The sequence below is a fragment of the Mya arenaria genome, chromosome 1 (genome assembly GCF_026914265.1).
Source record: "Mya arenaria isolate MELC-2E11 chromosome 1, ASM2691426v1".
Lineage (NCBI taxonomy): Eukaryota > Metazoa > Mollusca > Bivalvia > Myida > Myidae > Mya > Mya arenaria.
The window spans coordinates 497,336-519,347 of record NC_069122.1 but is presented as its reverse complement, the minus strand read 5'-3'; the positions used below and the strand labels follow the sequence as shown (position 1 = coordinate 519,347).

Sequence of the window (22,012 nt, the reverse complement as noted above, 5' to 3'; positions counted from 1 at the left end):
TTACTAGCATTCAGGGAATTGATAGTGAGGGTTGCTAAATATTTGCCACATTCAATAGGTAACTATTTTTTAAAAAAGATTATTAAAAAGTCTTTATTTGAAATCTAACGTTTTTCTGGGTGAATATTTTAATTCATCTTTGGGATCATTTGTAAACATGGAAGTTATAGTCATGTTTTAAGGTCCGATCCACCGAATTATTTCATGACCTCTTACAACGAGGGCTGAGGTTGTTCATTCAAACATTAAATAAATGTGAACAGAATCCATACTTATGCTTGCTCAATGCCACCAAGAACCAGTAGGTGCCGGATAAAGTGCTTTCAAAAAGCCATTGCATTTACAATGCACACTTTGTCTAGTCTAATAAGAGCAAGGCCACACAAAAATATTATGATCAATAACTAACGACACTTCAAACAGTCCCTAAAGTGCACAGAGCATCTTTTCATCGGAAATGGACAGTTCAAACTGTAAAGAATTATACCAGACAGCACGAATTATCTTGTTAAATTCTGGAAAGGGATATGGACTCTTCCATCCGAAATTAAATATACCAGACAACACGCTCAATATTGTGAAAACTGTTTTAAAAGTCAGAAAATAGAAAGAAAACAGCATGTCTAGTGTAGTAAAATACAAGAAATGTCATCTGTGCAGGACAAGGAGGCAGTCAATGGCTTGCATAACATCAACATTCTTATAGACCCCTCAAACATATATAAACATTATCAAAGTTAAACGTTTCTCTAATAATTTTAATTTGTAGAAAATCACCTCGCAGATCATGTCTTTGTAAAGCAAATGCTGCCAAATTAGCTGGTTCATAGTTTGTAAACTTTATTATTTGTCAGTTTCTATATGCAGCAATGGAAGGTTTTTGTTATCAACCTTAATATAATCATTTTTGAAAGAATGATATATATTTGCAATTATGTTCGAGCTACTGCTATATTCTTGGCTACTAAGCTTCTTTCTATTTAAGCATTACCAACAGTCAAAAGCAAGCATAATAAGTCATTATTCGGTCACTGACAACCAAATAAAACATAACCGGCTGAGAGGAAAATTGTATACATACAAACCAGGCGAGGTTTAGATAATTGATCCGATATTTGTTGTTTTAATGTACGTTTATGTACTTTGTGTTGTCATTATTTTTATCTAAGACTTCTACATTGCAGGTACAAGTTTGCTTGAGTGGACCAATAGTGGACCGATTGCTGTGGACGAATCTTGTCGATTCGGTGTGCAGGACTGCAAGCCAATGACACAACAGATACATTACATGATGTTTTACTGTATAAAAGTATAGTGTGTACTACATTGGGTTGGGGTGGATATGTTTGGTTTTGAAACTATAAAGACACATGATGTAGTGGGTTTTTTTCAGTAGTTTGTGTCATTTCTATGTATATGACAAACAGTACTTTGAATATGAATTTTAATGCATAGGTATTTTTCAGATACAAATGAATTTACAGCATCCTGAAATAATTAAAAAAAATAGGCGTGTATCGCTGTATGGAAAGAATTGCCAAATTGTCTGTTTGTAAAATTCTTCACGAGTATCATTCACTTTAATTTGACACGTATGTATATGTTAATTTCACTTTTGCTCAGTATAAAATTAGTGCCCCTTTTGCATTTTATCAAATGTAAATGGGTAAAATAAAGTGGATTGTAAAGATTTTTGATTAAGTTTACACCGTTGTTACTGTCACTTCGTTGACTTTCGAAATATTACTACACGTTTCATGCACATCACTGTGTTCTGCAATACATCTCACACATTTTGATATATCCGTTTGGCATAAGGGCACATTTTGGTATATGGACAAACCAGCAATTAGTTCACATGTAAAAGTTAACTACGATACTGTATACTTACTAACATCTTGGGTCTTAGTTTGAGTCCCAATACTCATATCTTACAAGAGCAATAAATGGAAAGATAACTGCATATGCCTTTAAATTAACATATTGATCAATACCTTTTGTTAAAATTGATAAACAAATGTATTAAAGATAATTTTTATTTTACTCATTACGTTATTGAATATGAACTCCGCACAATTGCCGCCATTTTGTGTTGGCTAAATGTACGATTCTGCGAAGTGGTCGGACGCATTGGTATAACATCAATGAAATTAAAAGTAAATTAATATTGACGTCATCAACATTGAAATGTAAGTTTAAGCTCTTTAACAGAGCAAGATACCTAAGCTCAAATTGTGACTGCAATATGCCGTGTGGAACATGTAGCTGAGCCATATTCAACGCAACCCATGGTCCGTTTTCTAATAGTTATCAAAACAACTCAAACACAAAAAACATCCCTACCACTGGTATGAACATATAGGTAGAATTTCCTGAATGTTTAAGTCTTTTTAAATAGATAAATCTCATATTCACGTTTAATACGATTTGTAAAGTCAAATAAACACTTTTTCCATACAGTTCTTTACTTAGTATACTAAATGCAGTAAATTCCATAATGGCTTATAATATTTTATGAGTGTTAAAGGCCGCAATAAAACTACAGTGGCAAGCTGCCATTTACTGGCCAGTGGTTTTCTTACTTAACAGGTGCCACATAGCAATTAGAACGCAAATCATGTTTTAATTACTTAAATTAATGATGTTCCATCCGTTTGTAATATACAACTAGGTAAAATCAAAGTAAAACAAAAGTAAATGTCTAAATGTTCAAACACGTTTGCCCTGTCGAGTTTGCCCTGTCTCGGCAATGCCCCACAATACATGTTTGCAACGAACTACATAAAACCTTAAGGGAGTCGTGTCTGACGAACAATAATAAGCCAATAACAAAAGTTCACTAGGAGTATTTATTATCCTGTGAGCAAAAACACAAGACGTTCGGTTCTTTTAAAATTTTATTTTTTTTTAAATAACATGTTTGATATTATGCACAGCAAGCGTATATAGGAATATAAGAAGTGAAACGTTCAATTTTAGATACATGTTAATAATGTTAACGATAATAACATTTAATACGAAATAAAAGCAATGTTTGATCATTAAATGTATCCATTATTGAATGATATATGTGCCCCTAAAGCAAGCTCAAAATAAACACTAAAAAAAGCATACTTAATGATTGTCATTTATATCATTGCACACCCAATAGCCATTAACATATTAAAAAGTTGTCAAAAGTGTGGAATAATACTCATTATATTACTATATTAAAAATTATCTACTTATGTCTACGAAACTGATTAATGAGAATAAAATGATGCTTTGGTAAAGACTTAATTATTATTAAGCTATTAGTGTTTAGTTATCAGTTTTTAAAGTAATAAGTACTCAAAACTCTTATACTACATATTTGTTTGCTCGAAGAGTACTTTAAGCAGGGTTATGTTATTAGGGCAAGCTAAAAGTACTCTTCAATACAATAACAATCTTTTTGTACGATACTTCAATATTGTTATCACTATTCCTTTTAAACATAGTTTCACACTTCATGCAAGTTATTAATAAATCGTTACAGAGACATCCTATGTAGTATATTTAAAACACCTTGTGAAAAATCAGCTCTACACCACTTAGCCCAAGCTTCGTTCATGACATTAAAAATATATATCAAAGAAATAAAAAAATGTATAATTCTTAAGGCAATAAAAATGGTTAGAGTAGGGTAGGTTGAGAAACCAGAAGCAAACATTATTATTTACACCTTAAACTATCGTGGTCGCCATAGAATATTAAACGTATATGTTTCTAAGGTAAATCTTATAATCAACATATTTATTTAATTAGGACAATATGTCATTATGGACCAGTAAAAGTACAAGTAAAGTACAAAAATATGCAAACTTATCCATGGTACTTATCTGTACTCACTTATTGAATTCTGATTTAAAAGGTTAACTATTTTGAATCGTCATCAAACCGGTTACAATTTGACACTACATTAAAACATACATTCACAGCATACCACTCAGTAATCAAACTATGACTTTAATGTAAATTAAAACAACTAGAAATGGTTAGCATGCAAAACAAATACAATAAAAAACATCTTAACAATAAGTATTCTTGACCCCACTTCTCAAAACTGCTAAAGTCCTTTATAACAGTATACAGCGTTTATACACCATTTATACCTTTTGTTTATGACAGACATGCAAATAAATGAATCTAAACAACGGGGATGGCTTATGACATCCTACTTTGGGATTGCGCCAACGTTTGCACTATCGTTCACAAATTGTACTCTAATAGTCTAGTCAAGTCAATTTTATAATTGGTTAAGAAAACCAACCGCGCTTACATACCTAGCAAACAACAAATATAAGCAAATACATGCAAATTAGGGAATGCATCGATACAAGTGTGACCAATGTTAAACGCATGTGCTCATAAGTCTACGCTTAATTCTGGTTCGTTTAAGCCAGGTGAAAGCATCGGTAAATATGATTTGTGTTGATACGTTATTCACGTAGTTCTCGGAGAGTTTTTACAAATTTGGCCAGTTTAACAGGGTCGCGAATTTTGTACATATCATAAAGGCACTTGTAGAAGAATTCCGGCGCTTCTTGTCTCATCTCCACCAGCATCGTCAGTTCATCGGCACAAATGGTTGCGGGAATGCAACTGCAAAAATGACCATGAAAACAACTTTTTATAGTTTGCTTCCTTAGAGATTTGTTTTTGAAAATAAATTACTGTTTGATTAATGTTAAGACCGACCAATAATATACGGTACTGAAGTGAAAGGGTATATCTAAAGAAATAGAAACATACATTTGAAAGATGCTACAAAGTATTTGAATATTAAAAGTAACCAGATGCAAAGTTACGAAAGCAAAATCACCGGCTAGCATAACCATATTTATCTTAATGGCAATATTAAACAATATAACTACAATTTGTGATTATATCAGAGTTTGTAAACATTAAAGTTAAAATTGTAACCATTCGATTGCTTGTGTCTATGTTTTTCAGACTCAGTGGACATTCTTTAGAAAAATGTTCGTTTTCGACGTACGCAATGCTGATTTAACTTAACATGTGGGTTTTGTGCGTTGATATCAATAAAGATACTGACCAAAACCGATTAAACGTAAACAGAATATACACCAAAGCACACTTAATCGTACCCTCGAAGCAAATATGTTTTGGGCGACGAGTCAATATATAAAGCGTTTTCTTTTGTAGATCTTTCGTGTCCATCAGCATCGGTGTTATCATCTACATCATCCTGTGACTGTTCCTTGTTTTGCTGAAACATGTTATTTTAATAGCATGAAAAAATACAATAACGGCCACATTAATGGCGTCCTCTGAAACCAATGCGCGCAATTACTCCGTTTTTATAGGCAGAAAAAACGTTATTTAACTTAGCATGAAATATAAAAATAAACAAAAACAACTAGAATTATAAAATAATAAATCTTCGTCGCCATTGTAAGTGTTAAATTTTGTACACCAATTGTGTTCTTAAATATTCACCTCAGGCTGCTAAAAATGAGATATGCAAGATATATTTTTAGTAAAGCCGCCTGCACGAGTGTTACGTAGACGCGACTTTTGACGAAGTAGTAGTAGTACATTCCATTTAACCATACATACAATTTACCTGCACTTTTGACAATTGAGCTGGATACATTGTATCAATCTCTTTTAACAAATCTCCCATTTTGTCTTGAAATTCATATTTGCCGCTAAAGTCAAAGAAAAGTTTTGTCCCAATCATGAGCCCCAACCAGCCATCAGGTTTGTAATTAAGATCCATTCGCAACGGGATTACTTTCTTTTTCAGCAGAAATCTGTTTTAAACCAAGTGGTGACATGAATGTTGTGACTTCCAGCTAAAATGAAAGTAAAACTTGTTAAATTGGCAAGCGAGGCGATTTATGAATAACACTGCAGTGACTAAGATTAAAGTTCAACTAACTATCTGGTCAATTGTAGAACGGTAATATAATAATATATAATAGGTTCAAAACAAATCGATTACACATCGTAAACAACAGTAACAACCCAGTAGTCAAAGGGTCAAATATCAACCTCGTATAAATACGCAAGGTTAGTGCAAACACATCATCAAAATTCGCAAACAGACCGCAAACGCCTAATATGTATCTTTATCAATCAATGCATATCAAATACTTGAAAATAGCTGTTTATGAATTATTTGCAACTTTAGAACGGTACCCGCACGACAGTAATTGCTGTCTTTGTACAACTGCGACATGCAAATCAATATGATTGCAGCCTCCTCTACAGCTTTAGCCATGGACTCAAGGGTGGAGCCTGATATGTTGTCCACGTCCATCCATACCTATAGTAAATTGTAAAAGTAAATACAGTTTTAAGTGACATTAACAGTTGTAGAATCTTGTCTCTTTCTTATAACATTTCTGGTTTGCATATGTATGACATTGTAAAAACAAAATTCATCTACTAAGAGCAATCCCGATGGTGTCAGCGAACCATATTACGATCACTTTTCTATTTTTTATTAATTTGATTGTAACTGAAAAACTATACGAATTGTTCTTCATCGCGGCTTTTAACTTTACTATTGAAATAATTATCGTTTTAAACGTTTTCAAGGCAGCATGTTCTAAAAAAACTGCTAAGATATAAATGCATTTAATTCATATCTTTAAAAACATGTGGGTCCATCTTAACTAAGTTTTTTAACTTCCTGCTTTAAGAATAATAATCTGCTGCATTTATGATAACCTTTATCCTATGAACCTAACAATAACTTCACAAAACAGTAATACAACAGAATGCAACAATGCGAAGCATCACTGCGACCCGGTCAAGTATACTATACCAACGACAAGTATCCAACAATCTAAATAATTCAGGAACCCGGCATTGGTTTCTTGTAACACACCCTAAAGTCTCCGGTATTTGTTTCAGTAGATGAGATGTATGAAAACCAATTTTTATCTTTGGCATAGTAGTATAGACAATTTTTCCACAAACAATAATTCGACTCGATATAACGCCATCAAAGTTCAATTTTACTGTAATGCCGTATAATTGCTGTTTAAAGAATGTTATTCAAATTTCAGTTATCATATTCTAACCAAAGAGATCAATGAAAACATATGTTTTTACCTACAAGACATTCTTTGATATATCTGGGTATTAGTATATATCGGCGTTACCTTAACAATGGGAAGCAACGAACACTAGAGGTTACAAACAACTGATTTTTTTTTATATTTTAGAATACATAAAAGTCTTTGCTAGGTACCGTAAAACCATGGCGACGTAATTCCGCTTTAATTTGCATCATTATCTCTCTATGTTGATGGTTGTAGGATAGCATTATATGTTTGTCCTTTTCTGTGTAAAAAAAACACACATTCATTTATATTCTTCTTTCGCGTTTTACAATCAAAATGTAAACACTGTTACTTTATTTTATGTATTGTTAATAAAATAGTGTACACAAAAATGCAATTAATATATAATAAATTTTATAAGCAAATCAAAACCCTCACTAACCAAATGTCTGTGTCCGTTTGAGTGACGAAGTTTCGAATACATCGCGTAATATCCAAAGTACTCTTACAGAAGTATTAGCGATGTCTTTGTCTTTGTATACTTTAAGGTCAGTAAGAAGATCCTTAATGCCTAGTTCCTTGTTATTAATAGCTTCCTCTTTATTGTCCTTGTCAAAACAAAGTACCCAAAGTGATTGTATACTTTCTAAAGTTGAAATGCAAATAAATATTGAAGTGTACGCAAGATCAATTTTAGTGACTGTTTTTATCTAAATGGTTAATTTAAGGCATTGCATCCGTGACGGTGAGGAATAGGAAGTAAACAGTTTGTATTAAGCTTAAAAATAAGGCTAGTAGACGCTTTATACATGACAAATACGTTTATATATATCAAATATAAATGATGCAATAACGGACGTTAACACAAAACACAACAAACCGTGTTTTGTCCCGAAATGAACCGAAATAAGTATTCTTACAACTTCATCAATTGAACATTGTCAGAGGGACCAAAACAAAACGAACCCATCTTTTCCCTTTTTCCTCCTGTTTTTGCAAGAGCCACCAACAATTTAAACGCATCCGTTTGCACGAGCATTCTCTTGTTTGCATCGTTTCTTGCCAACACACGGATAGCTATAAAAGTGGAAACATAATTTGAGTAGCTAAAAGTATTTATATTCAATTATTGTCAATGATAAGAAAGTAACCAGTAAGACAATCGCTACTTGAGTTTTAACTAGGCTTGTCCCTAGTTAACGTTGTATCATCATGTTATTCAAAATGAAGTAATGCATATTTGAATTGGTATCTAAATTGTATTCATTCAATTCATGTCACGTGCAATCAAACCGAAGTATACAAACTAGACCAATCAAAAGTATATACTTAGAACGACCAGCAATAAAAAATGGCTTGTCATGTAAATTTTGTTGTAATATTAAATTATCGCTTATATGTCTATGCAAACTATTAATAATGTCCAGCTGACATTTACAGGTTTGATAAGATGACCATAATTGATATTAAGACATGTTTAAACATTTAAATTTGAAATGTAAGTTGAATCTTCTTGCTGACATTGACCAATCATTTGAATTAATTGGTTTTATACAATTAATGGTTTCATAATATCAGGTCCACCCTTCTTAGTATGAGCAACTTCAAAACAGGACCATCCTTCGTAACGCAGGTCTTCTTGTTCTAAGCCATGTTCTAAAACGCTCAATAACTCTCCGACTCGCTTGTGGTTCGATTTTATAATGTCGCATTCATCTTCTGTCACTACGGCTATACGAGATAAGACATATGTATCGAAATAATATACATTGCGTACATCGTTTGAGAGACATTATACAACTACAAAAATATGTTGTTTACTCTAACTTTACTGTCGGGCTATGGAGGCTTATACAATGGATATATTATGTTTAGTAAGCAAGTCAAACACTATGTTGAACGCACTAAATAACGAAAGACCAATAGATCGTCTTTTTATTATCTGCAGACGTTTATCATGTATCAAGAACAATTACAATTTGCAGTTATAAAATATATCTGTTACAATTTTCAAACATTATTGCCCCTATTGTTTCAATATTCTGATGTTCGTTATACTGCAACAATAACAAATCCTCAAAAATCATTATATTTTGCTCAGTTCAAGTTAAGTCATCTCTTTTGATGTAGACAATTTCTCGATGTTAAAATTTGCAATGCGATCATTTATTCATAAGAAAAGAAATATTTAACTATATCAAAAAGCGCAAATTGATTTAATCCAAAAAGAACCACACTGTAATCCTTCTAGAATCAAATCAATAAACAGTCTTTAATTTTCACTTATTGCTTAAAATAATATTTACCAGCAAGTATTGCCAGAACTTGCATCCAAACGTTTCTGTTCGTGTTCGACAGATGAAACTTTAGTGCATCGGTAAAACCCACTTTTTGCATCGATAACGCTAATTCATCCCTTGAGGCGATATTATGTAAAGTTGTCAGTAAGCAGTCTAGGAAATCACTGCCCGGATCATCATCTTTCAAAGTATTGTTTGCTTTTATTCTTTTACAAATATCCTGAAATAAAATGAACATTATTGACAACTGTTTCTTGAATTCCAAGAAAGGTAACTTAAAAGGACTTCTTTAAACTCTTGTTTAAGTATTGATGGGTTAATGATATACGGAAATAAGAACGAAGCATTATAAAAAATACAAATATGAAACTGATTTCTCATATTGAGAACATATTTCTTGTCGATTGACCTCGATGAAATGTGATCAATAATTACGAATAATGTTTGTTTGCACGTGTTCAACATATGAGTTTCATTTGAGTTACCCTATTCACATCAATTAACAAATTCACACCAGTTTCATTTGTAATGTTTTACTTTATTAGCTTATTTCCTTCTTCGACACAAAGCTGTTGTTTCTATGTTAAGTGATATAAATAAATTAAAAATGTATACCTTTTAAAAAGGTAAAAGACATGTCTTAAGAACACAAACTATTTTAATGTATCATTACCAAGTGAGATGATATGTAATAAATAAATAACAAAATATCCACAAAAAGCGCAACTTTACCTTTCGAGCAAGAAACTGTTGACATGCTTTAAGATACGACCTGTTCTCTGCTAGTTCTTGACACAAACTCATCGACCCGTCAGAATAGTTTGCAAGAACTTTTAAAACGTTGTGCAAGGTAGATGTAACTGTTACATCACCTGTGGTTGGTTTGACCATCTTGTTTAAAGCATTGTTCACATAGACACAAAGCCTTTCAACCGTCCCTGTCTCTGCAATTACATCACCTAGTTTCTCTCGAACTTTATATAACACTTCATTTGAAGCTATTTTGTCGTATTGTTTAAAAGCGTGCAAAAGATATGAAGAAATAGTGTTTAAGATCACTTCCTCATTGTTATCTTCTGTGGTATCTCTGTCGTCAATGTCACCAATAATCTGCAAAAAGTCCTTACGCTGACTTGCAAACTGCTCTAACTCTATACGACACTCTTGTGTGAGCGTAATGTGTTCAGCAGAAAGTTTTAAATCGACCTCTTTGACCTTTTTAGCACTACGTTTTGATACATTCTTTGATTCTTCAACGTTAGTTGCCATATCCAATCCTGATGCTATCTCCAATTAAATAAGCGTGTTCAAATGACTGGACGATGCAATTTCCTTTACATCCTTCGTGTTTCTCACTCATAAGTATCCCATTGCTGTGTTACAATCTAAATTGTGTAACTGGATGATTTGATCCGATTCTAGAAAAAAACATCAAGTTCATAAAAACATAGTAATAAGATAACGTTTGCTTAATGTGGTATATTTTGCATCTGGGTTTGATGAGGAATAGGAAAGCCCGATCGGAAAATATGTAAACAGAGTTGTTTATGATTGTGGAGAATAACATACGTGCTTAATTAAAAAAATAAATGAAATATGACAAACCAACTTGCATGCATACATCTATGTGTTGAGTTGGAAATTTCTGCCACTTGTGTCAAGTCCTTATTTTTTCAGCTATTATAACCATAAATATAGAATCATATTCATTTAACAAAACTACACAGGTTTTATTTGAGTTGATTCGGCTGTATATGTCCGGTGCCGTTTTTTCTAACATGTATTAGTATAGAAAACATAATACTATACTATGAATTGTAATGGTAACATTATTAAATAACGTTTACAATAGAAAGGTTTTCATCGATGTCTTCTCAGGGTTTGGGACTAAACTTTACATTACTTTTTACTACGTTATTTTGCTGTTACCATATCCACGTTCCTTGGACATAATGATTAACATTGAACAAATAAGAACCAACATACTTAATTTACTAAATTTGTCAGTTTAAACGCGGGAATGTAAATTCAAAAAAACAAACGGATGGATTGAGTATATATAACTTAGTTTCAAGTGTGCAAGCAACCGACAGTTATTGATATTATCCTTAAAAACGAAACGATTCCGGTATAAAACTGTCGTATTGTATTTCCGTTCTTATCTGATTTATTTCGCTATATGAGCAATGAAGAATATAACATACGGCCTGTTTTCAGACGGAAGTGAATTGCACACGGAATTGGCCTTATAGCTTTAAGTTGGTATACATACGAGTTTCCATTATCGTCAAAAATGAGTTGCACACTACATTGATCGTACAGTCTATAAAAATATCTACATTCGGCTTTGCCCTATTAATCAGAAGCTGAGTTGCACACCGCTTTGGCCTCAAAGCGAAAAAAAACCAGAAGTTAATTCAAATTTTGGACAAAAAATCATAACCAAATTCAACAAAAAAGTATTATTAAAAACTACACATATCAAAAGTGTTGTTGGGTAAGGACGCATACCACTCTGGCCACATTTAAACCTTTTACACGGTAAATTGTCTGGGGACACATGCAACAAATTGCGCATGAAATTACATAATCTGTTACAAAAACCATAGTCTGCCCATTCAAGCCAACTGATAACATTTAAATTGTTTATATGTTCGTATTGGAACGACTGTATTTAAATAAACCATTAACTTAACGTATTTCGATTGGTGGAATTGATGTACCAAAGGCCCAAAACTCTACTTTGACCGAACGAATGAGCAAGTGAAGGCAAACATGTAAAACTAATAATATGAGGATGTATTTATTCCTTATGAATGGGCATTTATTGAACAAAATATATGCAGTGCTGAATATAACTCATATTAAAAGATTATTCAATTGTCAAACTATAATAATCAACAAGTTCAATGCCAATAAGTGGACTACCCAAAGATAAGGCCATAAGTCGTAAGTCACAAATACCCGGAAAGATGTGTTCAATTTTCACGTTCATGTCACAGAACAAGAGTCCTATGACCTATGCATTGTTAGAATAGTTTGATGCGTGTGATTTATTAGACACTGGTACGTATATTTTCGAGCGTTGTTGTAGTGTAAATACTTACTATGTGATTAAGTACAGAAACAAGCTCAGAAGCCAAAAGTTTTAAAACAAACCCTGTTTAATGACACAGGGAAATTTTAACGCCAAAGAAATATAAAACAAAATCCAAAAATAAGAAACATAAAACATCAGCAAAAAAACAACAGAAACAGCACAGCGCATATGTACTATATAAAAGAACTAGGTATGTTTATCAAGGATTGTTAGGTACCGCCTTGGACCGGTCAGTAAAATGTTAATTTACTGGGGGGTTAAATAAGTTCGTATGCAATCTTATCCCACCAATCCATAAATCATATTGAGCAAGTTTACATTTCGACCAAGCCCGTTAGCAATCGGACAATAATAAGTCTAAAGCTTTCGCAGAACTCCGGTTTAAGTTGCAAAAAGATAATGTACTTTTATTTTAAATATTCTAAACAGTAGTGCCTTCCTGAAAACAGACGGAAGTTTATTTTGTTTTCTATTAATGCACTCCTTTTGAAAGAACACAAACAAATATAAACTCACTTTATCATGCGGTTGTCAGCTTTATATTTACAAATATTCCAACATGCTGCACGAGAACACACCGTTTGTGACCAATATCCCCGGGCATGTTGAATATATATGCAGAAGTTTGCATGGTTGATTACACAACTATATCGCTTGGTAAGACGAGTCACAGGATGTTTACATCATCTCAAGAAACTTGATAGTTTTTCTCGTCTAATTTTGAGAAAAGTTTTTCTCCTCTGATTTTGAGAAAACCAACTCTTTTTTTCCTTCTAGGAACGACAAGAGTGCAAACACGCCATTTATGTCCTTGACATAGATTAGTATCACGCTTTGTTATAATAAAGGTAATGTTCAAAAGTTAAAATAATAAAGCTGCACTCTCACACTCAGAGCGTATTTTTTGTCTTTAAATGGGCCGTTTTTGAGTATATGTGTGTAAACCAGTGCGATATGACTCCTTACAAAAAACAGAACGCAGTTGTTCAAATTCAAGTAAGGATATTGATGTTTTACGGCTTAAAGCGTTCGTGACGCTTTAAGAAAAACTGTAAGCTTTGTCATTTTTTCAAATTAAAAACGGGATCGTTAAGCTGTTTTGAGACATATTTTAAATCATCAAAACTGTAAATCTGTGAGAGTGCAGCTTTGAATAAAGACTTGTACAATCATATTACAAAACCGTTGATATCATTTCATTACAACAGGTTTCATAACGTAAACGATACTCTGTGTCTGCTTAAATCTAACCGAAAAAAGGCTGTTTTTAGGAATAATTTATGTTGCTTTGATATTTCAATGATCACCACGATGAAATCTTTTTCAAAGAGTGTTATGAAAGCAGGTATTGTTTCGTCATTAGAAATTATACTAAACATTCGCACGAAATAGTTATCTGAATGTTTGTGTGAGATATCTATGGAAGCGTCCAGGTGCCAAAGAAAAATATTTTCCAGTATACTATCGCCTAATTACGAGATACTAACTCTTAATTATGACTTACTAAGTCCTAGTTACGAGATACTATCTCATAATACTATCTCATAATTAGTAGATACTATATCCTATTTAATACTAACTATCTCCTAATTACGACAAACTTTCTCCTAAGTAGGAGAAACTAACTCATTATGATGACTTACGAAGTACTTATTATGAGATACTTTCTCCTAATTACGACTCATTAACTCATAATCATAACTAAATTAGTCCTAATGGTACTCACTCATAATTATGACTTAGCTTATCGTTTAAAAGCTGTACACTCCGCCTTTTACAATGGAAGAAGTATGGAAGCATCCAGGTGCCAAAGTGAAACACACTGGCACGGTGAGGGTTTTAAACACAATGGCGAGGGGGGTTAACACACTTGCACGGTGAGAGGTTGGGTAAACACACGGGCACGGTGAGGGGGTGAAACACACGGGCACTGTGAGCGGGTGGGTAAACACACGGGCACGGTGAGCGGGTTGAACCCCCCCCCCCTCGTACCGTGCGAGTGTATTTAATACCCTCAACGTGCCTGTTTGTTTCACTTTGGCACATGGACGTTTCCATACTTCTCCCATTGTAATGGGCGTAATGCACAACTTTATAACGATCAACTAAGTTATAATTTTGAGTTAGAAAGTCATAGTTATGAGTTAGTCTCTCCTATGTAGGAGATTGTATTCTGGAAAATCTTTTTCACATTGGGACCTCGACGCTTCCATAGATATGGGGTGTAATGACTTTGATATCATTGTATTTGATTTTCAAGTTTAAATATGAGTTGAATTATATGTGAAAGTTTTTATTTGTATATATGAAGACACACATTATACAGAAATATAAAAATTGCTCAAGAGGAACAACTAGTTTAGTTAGAACTTATTTATTTTACAACGATTGCAAAACAAGCTTTTACAACTTTTATTAATTACTCTCGTTCGCCCGATGTAACGCGTGAATATGGTCTTGTGTTGTGGAGGAAATCGGAGTACCCGGACGAAACCTACTTGTCCGGCATAGTGACCACAAACCAAACTCACATGCGCCAAGGCCGTGAATTGAGCTGGGTCGCCTTTGTGAGAGGCGAGTGCAGTAACCACAGCACTAACCGGACAAAGAACAAATGGGATGGGAAACAAGTAAAAACAACGTTATTTTCAGTAGTTCCCATGCGACATTGCAACTTTAATGTCGTATGCATTTAAGAATAACGTAAATATATAATGTATTATCAATTGAATACAGACTATATGGCAAAATCATTAGTTGCCGTAAAATTTAATTGATGAAACAAATACATAGTCTTACATTATACAAAATCCCAGATCAATTACGGTATATTAAACGATGATACTCAAAACGGCTTTTTTACCTTTTGGCCTCCAGCCAAAAAGCATACTGTTTTCAGCATTATATTTTTTAAAAACAATCCTAACAATAGTTCGGATGTACTTAAAGGACACTTAAAATATAATTACCGCCCATTAAGGTATCTTCAAATCTTAAAGAGATTGTAGCAATGTTGATTTCAGTTAAGATTAATGTTTCAGCTTTATACAGTGTTCAAATGTGTAAGCAGATTCGAAAACCACTGCTATTAGTCGAATAAGTATTGTATTGAGAATTTAATTTTAATCGTATGAGGTCATACCGGGTAAAAATAAACGTGCTTGAACAATTAGGTTGATGTTCATTTTTCATTTTAGTATTCAACTCTGTGAACTTTGATTAAGAGCTCGACTACATTAGTGATTGTCATTGTTCGTTTGAGATGAAAAGGTTCCTTTGATTTCTCCCGACTTGCATCATAATTTTATTACCAAAGAGGGAAAGCTTCTTCTGGTTTCCATTCCCTAAAACAATGATTTTTAGTTCCACCATACCAGCGTCGTTTTTTATTTTAATTTAAAATGCATAGTGATTTAAGTCAAGCATTAAGTGTGGATATTTTATCTTGTTGGAAACAACTAATTAAGTAATTCATTTCAATGCACGTCAAAAACTTTAACAAAAACGCATAGGCCAATATAGTAAAATATAAATTCAAGTACAACTTTATCAGACAGCAGGTGTAATAATGTATGTTACCACCGAACACCTGATATAGGTCTTGCATAGTGAGTCAACAGTTGCGGGTTCACATGATAGGTATCGTATTGCATCAATATCACGATATGAAATATGCACATCCCATTAACCGGATTTTGGGAAAAGAGCGACACTGAACGCACTGCAAAGTAATTTATATAAAGCTCTTTTCATTAATACAATAACGCATAACTCTCAATTGTTATTAACACAGTCAATGTCGCGTAATACTTAATCCATATACTCTTTATTTCCACTTTTCAGTGATTATACATATAAAGTTATTGACATGTTAATAGCAAAGAATAATGAAATATAAATATGTGAACAAACAAAAATAGTATGGTGTGTGATATAACATGTAAACACAATAGCAAGAAATAACACGAAATAAGTTTATGTAACCAGCAATTTCTTCATGAGTTACAAACCCACATCGTCATTCGGCTTATCGAAATTCGAAATATAAACCATAAACCAGGTTGGGATGTTTTAGATACAATTCCTTGTGATTACGTCATGTTTTATAGAGAACATTATAATAGGACTAATGCAGTCTATAGTCGGTTGTACATATTGACCGTGCCATAAATGAATTTGAGCGTCTTATTCAGAAATGTTTTCTGCAATTTTGAGTCACATAGCATTCATACTACAGTCAAAAATCGCTATGACAATCTCTGATATCTCGAGTATCCGGTTATGTCGAACTATATCCCCGGTTCCGAATTTATTTCTTCTTTTGCTATAAAAAATAGTTTTGCCTATGTGATTTTTCTATCACGATTTTTTGGCTATGTCGAAGTCATAATTCAGTCCATGTGGTCGAATTTCAAACATCTTTGTGTTCTTCATGTCGAACTGCAAATCGAGGTGCAAACAGACACATTAAGGTTTGCGGTTCGACTGTGCGTGTAAACAATAGTCACATTTCTGACTCAAATATGTTGGAATTTTGCTATATATTGGTATTTCGGATGTATTAAATGTTAGTTATCTCGAACATTTCCCTAGGTTCGGACGAGTTCGACATAACGAGTTTCGATCGTATATTAAATACTTTTGTTTCTATTGCCAAAAACCATTTTTCTAAAGAAAAACAATCTTTATTAGTACATTATTTATTCAAAGCACACTTATCTTCTGAATGTGTAAACCTTTATTCATATTTGCAATATTCTTCTCATTTTGTTCGTATATCTGTCGATCAAAGAATCTTTATCATTTCCGGTAAATATGCTGAAGAATTCTCGCACTCCCTTATACTGATGCGTCACGCACAAGAACGGACAACTTGTGTCTTCTATTTTCGTATAGGTATATACAATAAATTATTGTTTTATATACAACGTGTTTCAAAGTATATTTCTATAAAAAATGTACGAATCAAACATAAATTCGATGAATTGTTCAACGACAAAATTTAACTACAATTACTACAAACAGGTGAAATGTTCTAAATGCGATGTCAAAATCACTTCTTACATGGCCTGTATCTTTGCAATTTTGTTCAGCGGTCCAATTTTTCCATATATGTTGATAATAATATGATCACTTAAACTTCAGAAATATAAAAAGTATAAATTAAACGAAAGTGTGCATGAAAATTATATTTAACGTAGACATTTTATTGTTTGTAATTGCACAGCAGTAGGCTTTATTTAAACTAATATTGATATTTTATTTTAACTGCAACTTAAAACACCCTTATCAAACATGATTGTCTGAAAGTTTGCTCATTTGAATATCTTTCAAATGATATGCATTTTTTTGGATATTACATTTCATTTAAACATTCCATTATGCTATATGATCGCATTATGATTTAGCAAATAACCGCACTGTCTAAAAATAACATTTCCATGAAAGCCGCTACAAGGAAAGATAGTGTTTTTATTTCTCGTTTATATTTACATTTCCGTGAAGTCTCATATGAACTTTCAAGGAATCGTAAAAAAAGGAAAAGGCGATGTATATTTAATTTAAATCAAAACAAAGAAGTAACATAATTATTATGTAAGTTGTTTTTTCTAAACTGTTTAATAATGTATACATGCATTTCTAAAACATTTTACATTCGAACCTATTTCTTCAAAAGTAGCAATAATACATTGATATGAACACATGTCTACTACATAGATTTCAATATTAAACCTTATAAGTAAAACACATTTAAATAATCTAGTGCCATTTGTTTAACAATAATTTGTTTGAAGACAATGGACAATATATTTCATATCCTCGAGAATCTGATGCTTAAACATATTATGACTAAATTGTGTTGATTGTTAAACAAAGGCTTCTTAGCAATTGATCGGAAAATATCTAATTCAGTATATTTCTATAATGAATTTAATGATTGTTAAACTGTTTATGTGCACCAAAATGGGAATCCCAAGATAGGCTCCTATACTGGATTGTGTTAACTGTTACATTCCTGCATTAACATAGCTACATCATCATCATCATCATCATCATCATCATCATCATCATCATCATCACCACCACCACCACCACCACCACCACCATAATCATCATCATCATCATCATCATCATCATCATCATCATCATCATCATCATCATCATCATCATTATTATTATCATCATCAGTGTTCATTAGATACTTAAGATATAGCATAGAAAATTATATTCTTTTAAATGTCGAATGATTTGGTTAAGTTTACAATATTTTAACAGGACATTTGCAGTTGTACAGCAGTGATCATTAGTTTGGCCGTACCTAAAGTAGATATAAATATCATATCTAGGTCAACGATAACTGGTAATTTAGTAGAGGTCGGAAAAAAGTTGAAGGTTGATATGAATCAGTACATTAAGACTGCTGAGTAATGCACTGATAACCTTTAAAATGTTAAGTTGTCTTAACAGAGTAACACTTGAGAAGACATTGGATTCATTGTTCGTTTGGTGAAGTGTATTCTCATGCTGGCGCGTTTAATCAATTATAGACCATAGCCGGTCTTAACGTAAACAATTAAGAATTTGAGTATCGTCTACTTTTGTTAAATTCGACTGTAATGCAGGAGTCATTATAGACATAAAAGAATATATTCTAAAACTTAAAACACATGAATAAAGTTGCACGTAATGTGTTACTTATTCCTTCTTTCTGAATCCCTGTCATACAGATGATTTAAAAATATGTCTGATTTTGAAAATCACATATCATAGTTTAAATTCTAGCAAAATAGTTGTATCGCACTTATTTTACGCATTTCAACAAGCCAAGAATCTGAACTAATGATAATTTATGTCTTGTGCATATTTCTAACTTGTATTTCATGGTGTCCTTGAAAACATCAAACAAACATTCGAAAACATTAAAAATTTGAAATTTGAAGCATCTTCAACATGTTCATCTTTGTGAAGCCACTCACCTTAAATATGCTAAATATATTGCAAACCTTGGACGACAGTAAATGATAATTATGATCCATACGAAATTGAAAATCATGGATCAGCCCGTGATTTTGAAATACGGTCATAGGTGTGTGTGATTGTAAAGAAAGTGTTGCCGAAAATGATAGTTAAGCTGGGTTTGGTTTTCACTAGAGTAATTTCGGGAGGGGACTCTCCAAGCTACCATACGATAAAGGCTTCCGCTCTAAAAAAACATTGACTCGATAAATACACACACACGACTGTATCCAAAACGATAGTTACCTTTTATCGTTGGGGTATGGTACACACTTAAGGGAAGTAGGTGGTGTAGAAAATAATTAAGGTAGAAAAAAAACTACCTGCCACCTAGTATAGGCCACCGCTGTGTGAAAACTGGTTTACTTTGTTTAGTGGTTTACTTTACAATGGTGTGTGGTAGGAGGACTTGAAAATTTCTCAACATAAAGTTTTATGATGGATTACCAACCAAATAAGGTTTAGAATCACGATCGGAGTCTAGTGTTAAACGATACCATGTTCGGGAGCTTAACGACATATGCTAACAGATGTTGCAGATAAACTTATTCCTATGTTGTTGTGTGTTTCTGTTTGTTTTGTTATTAAATTATTAAACTATTTCTATTTCGGTATGTTCATCTGTTACTACTGATATTTTTAGTTGTAGTATGTGTACTATCGATGTTGCATGATCTTGTGGCGTAGTCGGTCTCAAATAATACGGTCTTTTATGTTCACAATACCACGTGCACTACGCTGGTGTATACTAATCGACTTTTTTTTACAAGCAGTATGCTTACTTGCATCGCTAACCAATGCAAACTAAATATCTGCAAACCAATGATAAAACATTGCTGACAAAATATCAGATTGCAGATTTTCATATTTTCGTTTGAAAATTGATGTTTTATATTTAAACCGTTAAAAACGGCTTAAAAAATGCATATATAAAGTATACAAAATCAGCGATCTAATTTTTTGTCAGCAGTCTTTTATAACTGGTTTCCATGAATTTACGCAAAGATAGGCTCGTTCCAAGACAGAAAATATAACAGTTGTCAAAACCTTTAATCTGTGAGAGTAAAGCTTTAAAGTTATTGTACATTATAGCATAAACGGACACAACATTATCATAAATATTCCTTTTCCTAAAAGGCCACCGACATCAACTGAAGGAAATGAAAATATCTATGTAGCTTTGGACAAGGAATATTTGACGGTAAATACTTTGGTTGACGCCATTCTGGTCATCCCTGTTGGAAAAGTAGACATCAGAATGTTTTTTATTGGAGAAACTCTTAACTGTTCTGCCAAATCCAATAGTATTTCTGACTTGTTTGTAGAATGCTTTATTTATTTTTTTATGATTCCTGCTATTCTGATGTTGTTTCTACCACTATATATTGTTCTTGATAATTGACTTGACTACCTAAAATAATGATTTTCCTAATCAACAGTGTTATGGTTCTTAGACATGCACTTCGATTCATAAGAAAAAGATGAATATGAAGCAAAAATGTTTCATATATGCTCTAAGTAAACAAAAGATATTAAAACGATACCAAAGACATAAACATGATACGTATATAAAGTTAAAGAATAATTACCACAAGACTGTTGGAGTGACGATCCGGACAAAAATATATAATTGGCAAAGAACAAATACTGGAAAATACAGAAAACAAAGTAAGAACTCCTATGCAGCTATGTCCTACTTCTCAAAAGGAATATATGTACATAGAACGTTTAAAAAGTCAATACATCAAACACTTTTGGAATCAAGTTTCGGGAACACATTTATATATCATACTGAAAAAGGCGGTAACTTCAATAACAAAAACATAATTATGGAGTCCGTGTTCTGAACTCATCCTTAGTTAAGATATTTTTGTATGTAATGAAGTTCGAACACAATACCTTAAAACATTTGAAGTTATGTCTTGGAAAAATTGTATGAAAAAGGTATGGTAAAAGGGATATAATGCTGGAAACATGGAAACGAGCATTACATGATTTTATATTGTGCACGGACCTTTCTGTTATTGCTATTTATCTATATTCCAAGTTTGTTTCAAAAACATCTGTACTTTTTTAGTGATACATTGATAGATAGATTTATTTCGGCATAGGAAGCATATACATAGTTCACAACATAACATAGGATAAAATAATGAGCATTATTAGATACTTTATCACATACGAGAAAACTATGACATATACACCAACACCAAGGATAACACAAAAAAGGGCAAGCCCTTATTTCCATTATGGTCCTTCGTATTGGCGGCATGACATAGAGAGGCGGACCTAAATATAATCATGTTTAAAAGTACTATTGAGTCATAAAAATGTATATCACACTCAGTCAAATCTTGATTTAGTGACACACCTGTTTGCAGCTAGGATTTAAAAAAAAAACATTACTAAAATTGTAAAAAGATATTAGCAAACAATTTAAAATCCTGAGCCGAAATAGGTAAAAACAATTTTAAATACTGTTCATAAGATGACTTTTGATGGCAACCTTAAAACTTTGTAACCTGTTGATCTCCGTT

At 32.7% G+C, this 22,012-nt stretch overlaps 1 protein-coding gene across 2 annotated transcripts; it reads right to left on the bottom strand.

Annotated features, from left to right (window-relative positions):
* Positions 1-2,906: 2,906 nt before the first annotated feature.
* Positions 2,907-13,112, bottom strand: LOC128234511 (uncharacterized). Of its 2 annotated transcripts, none has more exons than XM_052948771.1 (11): positions 12,975-13,112; positions 10,091-10,776; positions 9,365-9,578; positions 8,643-8,789; positions 8,025-8,135; positions 7,501-7,704; positions 7,247-7,338; positions 6,187-6,313; positions 5,609-5,840; positions 5,130-5,251; positions 2,907-4,623 (listed from the first exon to the last, which is right to left on the bottom strand). In XM_052948771.1, the coding sequence occupies exons 2-9, from the start codon at positions 10,625-10,627 to the stop codon at positions 5,788-5,790; spliced, it is 1,485 nt and encodes a 494-aa protein (XP_052804731.1). In that variant the 5' UTR covers positions 10,628-10,776; positions 12,975-13,112; the 3' UTR covers positions 2,907-4,623; positions 5,130-5,251; positions 5,609-5,787. The 2 variants fall into 2 exon arrangements, with proteins under 2 accessions (XP_052804731.1, XP_052804739.1); XM_052948779.1 differs by having other exon boundaries at positions 8,652-8,789.
* Positions 13,113-22,012: the final 8,900 nt, after the last annotated feature.